Below are 11,946 nucleotides of genomic sequence, written 5' to 3'. Positions count from 1 at the left end.
AATGCCAAGTGGACAAATTAGCACGATCAAGCTTCATCACCTTGAAGTCTCTGCAACGTATCTTCCCCCACCTTTTATTTCCACACAAGGTGCAGGCTACTATCTCTCTTGTACTATCCGAACTGGATTATGCCAATGGCCTCTACCATGGATCATCACAATCTATTATGAAAAAACCACAACGTATTCAGAACTCAGCTGCCAGGCTACTATTGCATGTAAAGCTACAAGCCCACATCTCCCCTGCCTTGAGAGCACTACATTGGTTATCCATTGCCAGAAGATCCACCTTCAAGCTGCTTTGAATCACCCACAAAGCTACACATGGAACAGGACAGCTTTTCATCAGAAATAAAATAACCAAATACATTCAACAAAGAAACCTCTGCTCAAGATTGCCACCCCTTCTTAAAACACCACCATACAAGAAAAAGACAATAAGTGGTACATCCTTCTCTGTTCAAGCAGCCCAACTATGGAATTCATTACACCCAAATATAAGATCCACGGATAACTATCTTGCCTTCAGAAAACTACTCAAGGGTTGGCTCTTTCCTTCATAACCACCATATTCGAACAGCAATGGACTGCATGTGCCTGTGTTGATAAATATTTATAATCTGATTATGTGTATATTCTAGATATGTATAGTTCTTCAAGAAATATGTATTGTTACTATTTCATAATAATAAATTATACACAAACTCTTTAAGCCTGTTTAACAAATGTATATTTACTCACGGTTAAATATATATATGTGTGTATGTGTGTGTGGGTGCATGTGTATATATATATATATATATATATATATATATATATATATATATGTGTGTGTGTGTGTATATCCATATATATGTGTATATTATTCTATGCTCATCATGTTCATAAGTCATTGCATAGCTCCTAGATATGTTGTTATTTTAGATACTTATGAATCCCTGCTTTCTTTTTTATATCACAATGAGCAAATGTTATCTTAACTATTTAACATCAAGCATTTTGCTATTCAAAAATTGAGGAAAGATAAATGAATGTTAGAAAAGTACACTTATTAATTAACTTCAAATACTACAAATCTTGAAAGTCTGTGTTTATAAAATACTACTTTTCTTCTCATATTATTATACCCATTATTATATTCCTTGCACATATATTCCCTTACTATGTATTTTCTTATCTATTTATTACTCTAGTCCTACTGCACTAGAGGCAAATATATAAAAATAAATAAAATTAAATCTATAAATAAAATTCAAATTATAAATAATTACATTAAATAAAAAAATAAGAAAATTAAAATATATAAATAAAATAATACATAAATAAAAAATAATATACATTTTACTCTCTCCTAAGCTTTACTTTATCTCCCCATCACCCTATGTCTCTGTCAATCTATCCTCCATCCCAACTCTGACTCATCCCAAACCCATTCTACTACTTTCATGTCCAAAATAACCTTGCCTAAGCTCTTCCCTCCTCTACCACATCTAGCTCACCTCAAACCTCAGTTTACTACCATGATCTCCCGAACAACCCTATTAAATTCTCCCTCATGTATCTCACCTTTGACTCACCCAAAACCCCTCCTGCTACTATGATCTCCCTAACCCTTTCCACAGCCTCTTCCCTCCTGCATCTCTCCTTTACTCATCCCAAGCCTCATCCTATTAGTATAAACTTCCAATTAACACTTCTGGATTCTTCCCTCCTCTATCCCTCCATTATGCTAGTCAATCCAACTAACAAACTCACATATCTTCTGCTCAAACTAACTGATAATAATACTAAAACTGTACTCATATTTCCTTATATAAATCCACCACTAATTACTCTTGGGTTCCGGAGTAGCGTGCTACTCGCCGAAAAGCGCTTGGACGCCTCCTCAGGGGTAGTAAGCGCTATATAAATACAATTATAATTACAATAGACAGTGTTATTAACAAGCGGGTATTGTGGGGTCCAGCATACCTGCACTTTAATTGAAAGGAAGAGTAAAACAAACATTTCTCAGCCGTGGGCCAATTGTTTTAACGGGAGAATACCAGCATTACCACATATAGTATTTACGTTTTTTGTTTTCAAAAAGAGTTTTGCCGTTTGTATTTGTATTTTAAAGTTTAGCTACGAGACGCGATTACATGCACTCTAGTGTCGGTAGGAGATACTGCTGTGGACGCCTCCTACATTGTCTTGACATCATGTTTGTTCCATAATTTGATATTACGTATGCACCTTCCACTTAATAACATGAGTTGCTGGTGCTAGAAAAGTGAAACGCTCCCTCGTGCCCTCTCTTAGGCGAGTGATCGTTTGTGATGTGCGCGCGCACGGCGTCGCGGGCTCGCGCAGCAGTGCGGAAGTTGTTCCGTCTCCCGGGGCAACGGAGTTGTGCGTCCCGGAGAGGCTGCGGGCGAGAGTAGATAGCCCCTGCTCTAGCAGCCAGGGAGGCAGCCTTCCTTTACCTGGATGCATCAGTGAGCGGACTGCAGGGCGAGGGAGCTCCCACACAGGGCGAGGACCCCCCACACAGGGCGAGGACCCCCAAACTAGAGGTAAGCAGGGGGTCTGAACCCACGGAAGGTGTGCTAAACACATTGTCTTATTAACGACGTCTGTTTGCAGTCATTTTGCGGGAGCTTATCTACACTACAACCCATTCACAGTCTACACGGCGTTGTAATGTACATTCCAGGAGTCTTTTATTTCCCTGGTATAACTGCCATGTGTTCCAATTCCGATGTATCATAGTGTTAGCATGTAAGTCACCTTTCACCAGCAGTCTGCATGGAAGATCGTTCGCATTAAATGTGCACTTGCAAGTCCCAGAATGCAAAGTGCTGCTGGCACGGACTTCAGAACTGGATACAAAGAAGGAGCTATTAATTTGGAAGTTCTGTTACACGACTGCCACATTTCCCAGGCGTGATGAGCTCCTCCAGGCCAGTTTTTTTCTTTGAAATCTCGGACTTGTAGCCTTAGTTTTGCAATGGACTAAGGGCCAGATGTAGCAAACATTTTTACCCATTCTGTGTCTATGGGAAAAAGTGTTCGTACATATGGCCCTAAGAAGCAACAATGCAAGTCAATAATAATTGAAGAAAAGCCTGGACTGGAGCAGCTTGCCAAGCATGGACTTGAAAACGGAAAAAGACCGTTGCTGCTTTTGTATCACGTTCCCAAGGGCTACTTTCTACCACGTCTCAAGGTGTTCCAAGGTTCCTATTAACGGTGAATATAGGAAACTCTTATTGTCTGATGCATTCACAAGGGTTGATGTTTGTTTGAGCTCTATTATTATGGATTTGTCTGATGTTTGTTTGAGCTTTGGTCTGGGTAGTGGCGCAACAAAGGGGGTGGGTGGGTTTTATTGGGTGTGGGGGGGGGGGGGGTGCCCTCATGTTTCGTTACGCCATTGGGTCTGCCTGATGCATCCCATTGATATGGACATGCTTTGGACATTTACACAGGTGTTGATCTCTATCTGAGGCCAAATATACTTTTGTCTTGTACACCCTTAATGGCAATTCAAATGTCTCAGGGTATGGCTCTCACTTTATGTTGGTCGATATATTTTTATTTTTTCTACTCCTGTTTCTGGGAGGGAGGGATTTAGACCCTCAGAGCGTCCCCACGATTGGATACTAATTGATTGGGGTAAGTTCAAGAAGAGTCACTCCAGCAAGAAACCAGTTTCTTAGTCTCCTGCTATCTAAGATCCTGACATAAGTCTCTATTTCGGGATAGCCCATACAAACCAATGCAAATACATTCCTGAATTAGATCGTTTTGTTTAGCATTTTTCTCCATTATTTAAACCTTTCTCCATAGCATTTTTGATGAATGTGCTTGATTAGTAGATGTTGCATTCTCCTTACGGTTCTCGGGGTTATTTACGTTTTATCTTGGCGTTTCGCTATTCTGCTTGTCATACATATTATCAGTATAGGATGTTTTAAAGTGCATTTTTAACTTCTACATTTTAGTAACCTTCCTCATAGTCTGTTCAGAAACAGAGTTAATTTTTTTACCAATTCGTCTTACTCCTCACGTTCTCTTTCAGAGGCATTTGCTTGGGTCTTTTTTACCTTAAATTTACATTTTCAAATGGTTCATTTTTATTTACACAGCATATTCGACCCCCTCATCTCATTTGATATATTTCAACTAGTGTGGGGGAATCTTTGAATAGCAAAGTTAATATGCAGGTGACTTAGTCCTGCTTGATTGCACACATATTGGTCTAAAGAGATAGCTGACTAAACATGACATTTATTGTTCATCGAGTAGGTTGGCCCTTCACAAAAAAAAAAATCATTAAATTAAGTAAAAAAATACACATTTATTTGGAGAATAATTGATTATTTATTTGGTTAATAATTGATGTCAGCTGCATAATGTCACTTTATGCAAGTATTTAGGAGGTGGTTTTAATAATAAATTGTTAAAGATCATACAAAACAGGCAATTTCTAAAGGTATGACCTCAAAATGGAGTTCATACATTTGGCCAAGGTGGTACCAATAGTTCCATATGGATTTCCATAGCTTATCAGGGAGGAGGCCTCACCACAATTTAGAAATTTTTGGTGATTGGTAATTAGGACGGTACTTTGTTTGACATCAGGGACAGGAAAGAAACGTTAGCATCTTGAGTTGTGGCTGTCTTCACTAGTATATATTGTATTGCATCATTAACAAGTGGCAACAATCGCTCAGTGACTCCTGCCTCAAGGATCTACATAGAGGTGAGCTTGAATGATGAGAAACAAAAATTAAAATACTGTTGGCTAAGTGTGATATATTTCGGTTATGACACAGACATACATGTTTATTACGTAAATAGAAATACCTTGAATCAAGTGACATTTGAAGTGTTATTAGAGTTGTTGTGTAGTAATTTTAGCTATAGCTTCATGCACGTTATTTTAAGACATTAGGCCAAGCCGCTGTGCACCTTAACCTAGATATATTTTATTCGGCTTCATTTTATTATTGTTACAATAGCCATTTTTATGGTCTTGTTTTAATTTCTGTTTATCTAACTGTTTTTGCCTAGGCCAGCACTCTGTTCTCAAACAAGACACTCTTGCTCACTCTGTGCTTCTTCCAAGGCTATGGCACAGTACATTGCTGGTGAACGTGGTAGAGGTTTAGTCTCCAACATTCGTAGAAAACACACATCCTTACCTAGGGACATTTTCCCAGAACATCAGCTGTGTTGTTATAAAAAACACTTCCTTTTCCCTTACACATTAGAGGGAGATTTCAACCAGAGAACCACGACTGTATGCTGATTGCCGAATGCTTTGCTACAGATGCTAATGCAGACCGCAGGCCTTTGCTCAGGTATGGGGAATGATGTCTTCCCAGGGGAACCTGAAGGGAGGAATTAGAGCTTAACACGCTGTGCTCTATTATAGTCTAGGTAGGAGTTAGTCTCTTGACTGTAGTGACAATATGATAGCGTTATTTTTATGCTTCACTCTCCTCGTCACAATTTGAATACTGTCATGCTGTGTAGTCCTGGTTGTTGCAGCTCACGCTTTGCTATCTAAGATGCAGTTGTTTTATTAAAATCTTTATGGAAACATATACTGCCTCTGTTTGTCATTTATATATGAGACTAAATGTAACTGAGAGAAACGGATGAAATCTGAGTGACCACGGCTTCCCTGAGAAACCAAATATGTCATGCGCCCGGCTGCCCAGTCATCCCAATCCTTGAGTAGAGATGAGGCACTGCTAGTTAGCCGGAGCAAACACCGGATTGGAGCGACAGGTGTCACCCGCAGTGGGTCAGACTCAGTCTCCCACACCGCGGGCGATTCTGCCACTCAAAATCCAGTCATCTCATTAGAATAATGGGAGCCTACGCGACAGAGTCAGATGTACTAATTTACTGGTCACAAAAAGTAGTCGGATCCCCGATCTGGCAGTTATTATTGAGCTGGACACACTGAAATATGCTAAATTTGTCCCAGTATAATTTGTCAATACGGGGACACAATGTCAGAATTTAAAACCTAAGACATTGTTTAGGGTTGTCTGCACTAACAAAACCTTATTAATCAAAAAACCACTTTTTAGCAACCTTATAATAACAAAAGATTGAGGAAAATTTATTTTTTAAACTCATGCAGTTAGCCTGATGCCAGTTCATAGCTCACGGTTATCTGTTAGAAGGATTCCAATTTAAGAACTGCAAGTAACACAATCATTTGCAATGCAATAGGCCTCACATTTGCTTGAGTTAGAGCTATTGGCATTATAAATTCATAACTAGACTTTTCTTGCCACATAAATTGGTCAACTCTGCCTCAAAAGTTCGTCTTTTCCTGCCATATAATTCCAGTGGCCCTGCATATAACTAAAGCACTTCCATTTTCCTTCTTCCTCTATCTGCAGCAAGAATGAAAATGTTGCCATTTAGCATCCTAATTTAAATCTGCCATGCTAATTCCAATAGAATACCACTTTCACCACCCCACCATCAGAGTTGCTGGCTGGCTAACGTAATTCCCCAAAACAAGACACAAGACAGCCACAAAGGAGAAATAAACTAGAAGGGTCACCTAAACTTATCAAGAGTGTTCATTCTAAATAGGCACTGAAGGTCTGAAGGTTATTTTATTATTAGACAGTGTTGAAATGGTCTAGGCTGGTGGTTCCCAACCTGTGGTCTGGGTAACCCCCGGGGCTCTGTGAAGCCTCCTCAAGGGGCCTGTGACTGCTTAGAAAATTTAATAATATTAACAGGTTAGGTCCCCAGTTTTCAGTAATGACTCACTCAGGGAGTCCCCGGATTCCAATAATGATTCAGTGGGGGTCCCCGGATTCCAGTACTGATAAAGTGGGAATCTACAAAAGTCAAAAGTTTGGGAACCACTGGTCTAGGCCATTAGCCACCTCTTATATGCTTTAGCCGAACTGCCACATATCCTTCTCACCTTTGGGAGGTAAGAATTGTCACTTCCAAATAAATGCCAATACTGTTTAGCCTCCTCCATTCAACTTCCAGTCTATGTTACATTCGCACTTCCAGATGTACTATTTCAGTCAATTTAATTTTTTCTCTGAACATAAACAACAATTACCATATTAAGAACTGCCTGTCTTCCTGGTATTATATCAAAAGTGATAGTGCCAGCCGCCTGGAGAAAAGTAGGAAAACCTTGCCCTTTCAGTCTGGGGAAAGCAAAGAGTTTGGTCTAGGAGCCTTTGTAAATCAAACTAATAGTGGCCTCATAGCAATAGGCTCTAGAAAGAAGATTCCCCTCAGCCGATTTTGTGTCTGAATCCTTTTTGTGACAATCCCGATTTTCACATCCTGAAACCGGGTCCATGGGTTATTATGAAGACCTGTAACCAGTCTTATTTGACCTGGGGCTGGAAGCCATAGTTCCCCTGGTGTGGTCCCTCCCCACCCAGGCGGGATGTTCCTTGTACAGCTCGGCACACTGAGAACCTGAGCTGTGCTTAGATAACTGTTGGAGGGCTATGTTTCCTCTCACGTGCGTGCCTGAGTGGCCGCACAGCTCCTCTCACATTGCCACGCAGTTACATTTCATACACTTCTCATTCAATTAAGCCTTTAAGTGACAGCGTTTATATATTTTTTCCCCTCTGAAGTTTGGGTAAAATCAATCCCACCTTTTCCAGTCAAACACTAGGGCCGTACCGGGTAAAACAGAAGGAACCAGGAACCATTAACACACATTCAAAATGCTGACCCTAATCTTCACCTGTAGACAAAATGTGAATTTAATGCAATGCTTTTCACCTTTCCTGCTACGAGAAACAAAGCGCTCTTTCAATAAATCTTGCACTCACAATGTACAAATATATTTGCTATTATTGCGAGGTTGGACAAAAGTGAAATAACTTCCCCCTTTTTAGCAATATTTCTTATTTTTGAGAGGTAGACAGAGGGTTAAGTGTGACTGTAGTATGAAAGTAAAAGTGTGTTCGTGAGCCCTCAGTAGCAATCAAATGAACTTTTTTCCCATGCTGAGTCACAGACCTATTGTGTACTGAGATTGCTCTGCTTTACGCTACCACCGTGGCGCTGCCCACGTAATTAAATTTGGGTGAAGTTTAACTCGCCGGTGTAATTTGTGCAATTTTGAGAATTTTGCGTTACAGTTATTAAGTGAAATTCCCACAATGACGTCACTTCAGATAATTACACGTCATTTGAATTAAAAATGTACCGCAAGGGTGTCGTTCGTGATAAAAATGTACTGCGAGCAGCAAAACGCACACGGATGTTTGCGGTGCTTTTGTAAAATGTGTCTTGACGCAAGGAGTCATTGTGTGCAAAAGTAAATTACATGAATTTCACACACACCTAGATGCAACTACCTCTGAGGTCAAGTAAGTAAGATACAGAGGTAGGAAAGTTGCAGACTTAATGGACGGATGGAGTAAAGGAGAGAGGAAAGGGAACTGAGGGAGAGAGGAGGAAGTGGCTGCTGGAAAGTGAGGTAGAGGAAGGACAGTACGAAAGAAACTTTCATTTTTCTATGTTTACATTGGTTGTAGTAGTACTTTCCTCCTGCTCCTCTAGGTCTCTTTTAAGAGGGTAAACAATATTTCGGTTGCCTCCTGGGAATAGTCAGGGTATTTAACATGTCAAAAAATATTGCTCCCTCTCCCTTTGCTTACAGCCATCTAGGACTAGTGCTCAGCACAGAACAAAACACAGGCTGCAGCTGAAGGATTATTAATACATACCAAAGAATGCCATTACTGGTTTCAGGATCTCTAATATAGTTGAGATCATTGACCTGTTATAAGGAGGGCAGTCCCTCACAGGCAATACGAATAGTGGCGGCTCCTCCACCCTCCTCCGCCAGCAGCAGAAGCTGCAAAGCTTTCACTTTGAAGCGATAATAAACCATGTTTATTATCCCTTTGTTATGAAAGGGGTGGGGCCATGGGATGACGAGCACCGAGGTAAGTGCACTGTGCACTGCCCTCAGTGTGCATGTTTGTTTGGCCTGGTGTCTCAGGCCGGCCAAACACACATACACAGTGTGCTCTCTCCAGCCCGGCACAGTGTTGCTGGGCTGGAGAGAGCCTGCAAAGGCTCCCTGTCTGCCTGGGAGCGCCCAGCCAGAGTTCTCCCAGCAAATCCTGACGCTACTCTGAGCAGCGTCTGATGGGCCACAGGGCAGGCTGGGAGCCTGTGCCTGCAATGCAAGACTGAGCGGCAGTGCTGGAGAAGCGGAGTGGCGCTTAGTTTATATATTTTTTAAGTTTATTAAAATCCCCCCCGCCGCCCCGTCCCGCCCCGCCCCCTGTCTCCCCAGGCAGCAGCAACTGAATACGAGTACCATAAATTGGGTAGTGACATATCTTTTTTACAGTGCTTTCTAACACCCTAAATGTGCTATGTAGTGCTATATACAAAAAATGCAAATTACTATTATGGTAAACACTCATAGAGTAGGGAGACGGAATAAGGACAGAATCCCATTCCTGCTTCTCTTTTCTCCTTTGATCCAGAGAATTATTCAGTCTTCTTCATAGGGATTACTCAGCCACGTGACATTCCTGCTTTGCTATTCTCCTGTTCTATAGAGTTTGTGAATGGTGTTCAGGACAGTTCTGGTTCATTTGTCTCCTCCTTTGGGTTTATCATCCTGCCTAGGTCAGTACTGCTTCTCTCAGTCCAGACCAGTCCTTAGCTCTCTCCTTCTTCCCCAGAAGTCATCATTCCGACACCCTGGCCAGTCCTTCTGCGCTCTTAGCTCCTTCTAAACAGTTTACCGGTAATGCTCAGGCCAGCCAGACTGTAATTTGCATTAGTGTGCTCTTGTTACATTATGTGTACAAAAAAGCTTGCACCGCAGCAGCATCACTATAAAGAATTATCTGTCGGAAGCTAATCTCTTTTGTTCAGATTTGACATGAAACGCAAGTGCATAGAGGTCATTCAGTTCACCATGGGGCGCAATGTAACACATATTTTGTTGTTGTTACAGTTTTGCATTGTTATATTTTCCTTGTTTATTATATTTTGGTGATGTGTCGTCTGTTGCAGTGAACACTGGTGTCAACCGATTTGTTTCTGTAGAAAGATTCATTTTATTATTTTGGAGGGGTGGAATACAAAAAATGTTTGAGTCAAAACGGAATGCCATTTGAAATTGTGTGCAATTTTACAATGTGTGAAGCAACCCTAGTTTCTAGATTATTGTAGCATTGTTTGCCACATTAGCAGAGCCTTCTAAAAAGAATTTGGTTTGACATGAAAGTTAACCTGTCTCCGGGATAGTGTGTGAGTCTACCAGGGATCTCTTTTTCCTGTCCCTGGGATTCTGCAGGGACCGCACTTCTTCTTTCTGTATTGGAACTGTGTATTCTTTATTTTTGTGATTTAAATGGGAGTATTATACACCGGACCATTTTCCAAATCTCCCGCTTTCAGAGTCCCTCTTTGTTTATTGATGAGTCTACCATACAACTATATTATTTCCTCTTCAGATTCATATAGTCTTTTACATGGATATTGTGGTCCTTTATGACCATCACACCCTCCTGCACTAATACATTATACTTCTAGGCAGAGTGCATGAGGTTAGAAGTCTTTATCTACTGTGAAATTATGGCTTTCCCTTGAGCTCCATATAATCCAGGAAACATATTTCCATACTTTTGTATTTCAAATCTGCTCTGAGATTTTACATTGACAAAATCTAGAGTTTAGTTGTACTCTTAACATTTGATAACCTGCAAAAATATCATGTTTGCACAGTATGTTATCTTCAGAAACCATGCTTTCCCATTGGACTTTGCAGTGTGTAGCCCACTGCGGATACTGCCTGGGGGCATTCACGTCAGCTGCACCCGTGAATTAAGACAGATAAAGCTTTATAGTTCACTGGCTCCTAACCTTCAGTATTGTTTACCAACATCTTCAACTCAACTATGGCCATAGTGTTATCTAGATTACTTATTTTAATATTTTTGTCAGTGGTCATATTTATAGGGTGATAGGCTTCCACAGAGGGCTATATTAGTCACTAAAACCCATCTCCCGAACTACAGTTATAGGCTCAAACCCCAGATTAAGTACTATAATGAAGGAGAGAGCTTTTAACTGCTGGTGTTAACTAGGCATGATGGCTATAAAAATGTTAGACATTCCACCCACCAGAATATAATGCTCCAAGTTAAACAGATAAACAGAAAGACAAACATTGGAATGTTGGAGCAAAAGGCTTATATCAGCTATCATTTATCCTCTGATAGTCCATTGTCTTCAATACAGCTCCATATTTTCCAAGGTTCTAATATAGGGTAAATTACACTATTAAGCTATTTTTCAAATGAGTATGTTCACTGCAGAATGATGGGAATGTTTATATCTTGATTTTGCCTTTTAAGATGGAGACTTCAAACGGAGTAACAGAACCATGTCCGGAAGAGTCGATTACTGTTCGAATGCCGTCAGTCGTGTTTCCGATTATTCCTGTCGCATCTACAAGCACTGTGGTGCCGCCGCATAGGAGATTGTTGACACATCGACGATCGAGGGAACAGCAAAGGCTTCATAATGATATTATGTGAGTCAGTTATCAGTAAAAGTGAAAGAAGTACACGTTTTAAATGTTTATTGACTATGCTCTGATACTCTCAAGCAGTCCGTCCTAAAGCTAGATAATTACCCATTTGGCATTAGACCTTCAAGCAGCTCGAAAAATTTATGGGAAGGGGCAAGGGCATTGATTCACTAGAATGTCAGGGGCAGCGGCCGTGACATCACATACTCTCTGACCTCAATAACATCACAGGAAGTGACATTGTATGACCCTTGACCCTGATTTTTTTCCAGAAAGGGATGTTACATAACCTAACAACACAAAAATTGAGGATTTGCTTTGGATATTACCACAAAGTAATGCAAAGTTGCACTGTGCACTGCTTTGCATCATTTTGT

The 11,946-nt window shown here is 40.6% G+C and overlaps 1 protein-coding gene across 1 annotated transcript in view; it reads left to right on the top strand.

Annotated features, from left to right (window-relative positions):
* Window positions 1-2,390: 2,390 nt before the first annotated feature.
* Window positions 2,391-11,946, top strand: part of DNAH12 (dynein axonemal heavy chain 12) — a 937,015-nt gene continuing 927,459 nt past the window's right edge. The window contains exons 1-2 of the mRNA XM_069206470.1: window positions 2,391-2,555; window positions 11,394-11,572. Of these exons, the coding sequence (XP_069062571.1) occupies window positions 11,394-11,572 (179 nt within the window). The 5' untranslated portion in view covers window positions 2,391-2,555. The remainder of the gene's footprint in view (window positions 2,556-11,393; window positions 11,573-11,946) is intronic.

The sequence above is a fragment of the Pleurodeles waltl genome, chromosome 9 (assembly GCF_031143425.1).
Source record: "Pleurodeles waltl isolate 20211129_DDA chromosome 9, aPleWal1.hap1.20221129, whole genome shotgun sequence".
NCBI classification, from domain to species: Eukaryota; Metazoa; Chordata; class Amphibia; order Caudata; family Salamandridae; genus Pleurodeles; species Pleurodeles waltl.
This window is presented reverse-complemented; position numbering and strand designations above follow the sequence as displayed.